General features: G+C 46.5%; 1 protein-coding gene across 1 annotated transcript in view; it reads right to left on the reverse strand.

Annotated features, from left to right (window-relative positions):
* Window positions 1–1,405, reverse strand: part of LOC101855148 (regulator of G-protein signaling 22) — a gene marked incomplete at its 5' end in the record, with an annotated part of 36,788 nt that extends 35,383 nt beyond the window's left edge. The window contains 2 exon segments of the mRNA XM_005109960.3: window positions 21–159; window positions 1,226–1,405. Of these exon segments, the coding sequence (XP_005110017.3) occupies window positions 21–159; window positions 1,226–1,310 (224 nt within the window).

The raw sequence follows: 1,405 nt of genomic DNA on the forward strand, positions 1-1,405 counted from the left end.
ACACACACACACACACTGACCTGACCACAGGGGCAGAAGTGACTCTCCGTCGACCAGATTTGCTATCCACAATCCTCAACATGGGAGACAGAAGGTCCTTGGGCTTCTTCACCGGAGTCAGGGGCTTGCTGGGGGCTTGGCGCTCTGCCGCTCCCTCACCTACACACACACAGACACATAGATTGACACACAGATAGACATACACAGAGAAGCTCATTTTACACAGGGCGCTCTGCCGCATCCTCACCTACACACATACAGACACATAGATAAACTCATAGATAGACACATAGATAAACACATAGATAGACACATAGATAGTAACATAGATAGACACATAGATAGATACACAGATAGACACATAGATAGTAACATAGATAGACACACAGATAGACACATAGATAGACACACAGATAGACACACATACACACATACAGACGCACAGATAGACACCCAGATAGACATACATACAGACGCACAGATAAACACACAGATAGACACACAGACAGTTACACAGATAGGCACACAGTTAGACACACAGACGCACAGATAGACACACAGATAGACACACAGATAGACACACAGATAAACACACAGATAGACACACAGATAAACACACAGGTAGACACACATAGATAGACACATAGATAGACACACAGATAGACACACAGATAGACACACACAGTGATTCAATATACACCAGGCTCCCTCGCTTACACACAGATGCACACATTAAATACATTTTCCAATTTTAAGACAGGTAAGGGTTTTTACGCTCCCTTCGACAAACTTTAAATGATTTGTTAGGAGGCAGACTTCCGACCTTGCCTGTCAAGGCCAACCCAGGCTTAGAGAGATAAAACATCCCAGTAGAAACACCCAACTATAGACAGCGAAAGATCGTGTCAGTTTGTTAGTCTTTGAGCTCTAGATTGGCACATTGCATTGTATGCTTCCCGGGTAACAGAGAATATTTCTGAGTGTTCTCGGGCCTGTTGGGGTAATGATAGTTGTAAAGTACGTAGAGCTTGCTTTAGAGCGTGGATATGTGCTCATCAAATGCCATTTATTAACAATAAGTATACTTTGACAACACACTCTACGGAACATTACAGCAACTGCAACAAACCTGCACTTATCACTACATGGCATTGGACAGAAGGGCGAGAGCCCAGCTGTTGCAGGATCGATAACAACAACAACAAGTACACGAGAAAACACTGACCTAGTACAGCCGTGAGCGGCCGGCAAGGGCAGGGTTTCTTGGGCGGTTTCCCTGTGACAGATGCGGAGCTTGGGCGTGCCGCCATGGAGGCGGAGCTTGGGCGTCCCAGGGAGGCGGAACCTGGGCGTGACGTCTTTGGGGAGGCGGAGCGTACTGAGCCATTGGTGGAGGGGCGGATAC

The sequence above is a fragment of the Aplysia californica genome, unplaced genomic scaffold (assembly GCF_000002075.1).
Source record: "Aplysia californica isolate F4 #8 unplaced genomic scaffold, AplCal3.0 scaffold00835, whole genome shotgun sequence".
In the NCBI taxonomy this organism is placed as follows: domain Eukaryota; kingdom Metazoa; phylum Mollusca; class Gastropoda; order Aplysiida; family Aplysiidae; genus Aplysia; species Aplysia californica.